General features: G+C 32.8%; 1 protein-coding gene across 1 annotated transcript in view; it reads left to right on the top strand.

Annotated features, from left to right (window-relative positions):
- The window catches only part of LOC111685403 (plasminogen activator inhibitor 1 RNA-binding protein), a 10879-nt gene extending 9376 nt beyond the window's left edge, over positions 1-1503 (top strand). The window contains exons 2-3 of the mRNA XM_046955731.1: positions 621-893; positions 966-1503. Coding sequence (XP_046811687.1) covers positions 621-893; positions 966-1414 — 722 coding nt within the window. The 3' untranslated portion in view covers positions 1415-1503. The remainder of the gene's footprint in view (positions 1-620; positions 894-965) is intronic.

Below are 1503 nucleotides of genomic sequence, written 5' to 3'. Positions count from 1 at the left end.
AGATAGATAGATAGATAGATAGATAGATAGATAGATAGATAGATAGATAGATAGATAGATATATAGATAGATAGATAGATAGATAGATAGATAGATAGATTGATTGATTAACAATCTATCTCCAAAAAGTCTATTTTCTTAATTAAGACGTAATAAAAAGCGATTACGTTGTAATCTGCTTACGTTCTTATCGTTCACCTTAAAGCAAAAAAATGTAAAAGAATTTCACAAGGTTAGACAATAATGGTTTAAAATTAAAAAAAAAAATATTAATCTCTAGCCTATAATTAACATTTATAAAATAAAGAAAAAAGAAATAGAAAAGAGGTTGGTTGATTGGTTGGTTGGTTTCATCGTCTATAAACGATGTTATTAGTGTAAGTTGATAAACAACAACAAAAAGGTTATCATAAATGGTTTAAAATAAATGATTAAGGCTATAGAAAAAAGTTTAAAATATAAAAAAGAAGGGGATTCCACATTGTGTTATTTCTCTAACTTTGGATGAAAACTCTTAAAGAAGAGAAGACCTAAGTAAACTAAAGATTATTTAGAATCTAGGATCTATTACAAAGATGTTTAATTTATATTTTTATGCGTTTTTTTTCGATTCTTTAAAGGTGTTAAAGCTGTAGATAAACGTGAAGGCGCTGGCGCACACAATTGGGGTTCCGTTAAGGATACCATTGAGGAAGGCAATAACACTAATAAAAATGTTGAAGAAAATGGCAATGCTGCTAATGCTGGTGAAAAGAATGAAGAATCGGGTAATGAACAAGCCACAGAACAAACTCCAGTCGAAGAAGAAGTTAAGGAATTGACATTGGATGAATGGAAAGCTCAACAGCAGCAACGTGCCAAGCCACAATTTAATATACGTAAAGCAGGAGAAGGTAAGTGAAAAAGAAATAAAAAAGGAAAGGGAGTATAATTATTAATGGGTTTTTTGTTGTTTGTTACTAAAGGTGAAGATACTACCAAATGGAAGAAAATGATTGTTTTGAATAATAGCAAAGCTACCAAGGAAAAGAAGGGTACCGAAAGTGAAGAAGAATTAGAATTTGATCCTGCCATGTATCCACAACGTGTGGGTAGACAACAACGTGTTTTAGATATACAATTCAATTTTAATGATGGACGTCGTTTGGGTGGTTTTGGTGGTAGAGGACGTGGTGGTAATCGTAATGGACCACGTAATAATAATAATAATGCTGGTGCCGGTGCTGCTGTTGGTGGTGCTGGTGAAGGTGCTGCTGTTGCTGCAGCTACACCTAAACCACGTTTTGAGGGTGGTAATCGTGGTGGTAATAATACTGGCACTAATCGTGCTGCTGGTGGTAAACGTCAATTTGGTGATAAACAAAATGCTGCACCAAAAGTTAATGATGAACGTCAATTCCCTACATTGGCTTAAAAAACTTATTTAAGGGATTTTTTTTTTGTTTTTTTTTCGTTAACAACTCTCCTTTTTTTTAAAGAGAAAGAGAGAGAGAGAGTAAATAG

This window comes from Lucilia cuprina, chromosome 2, assembly GCF_022045245.1.
Source record: "Lucilia cuprina isolate Lc7/37 chromosome 2, ASM2204524v1, whole genome shotgun sequence".
In the NCBI taxonomy this organism is placed as follows: domain Eukaryota; kingdom Metazoa; phylum Arthropoda; class Insecta; order Diptera; family Calliphoridae; genus Lucilia; species Lucilia cuprina.
Note: the sequence above shows the minus strand (reverse complement) of the source record. Positions and strands in the feature narration are given on the sequence as shown.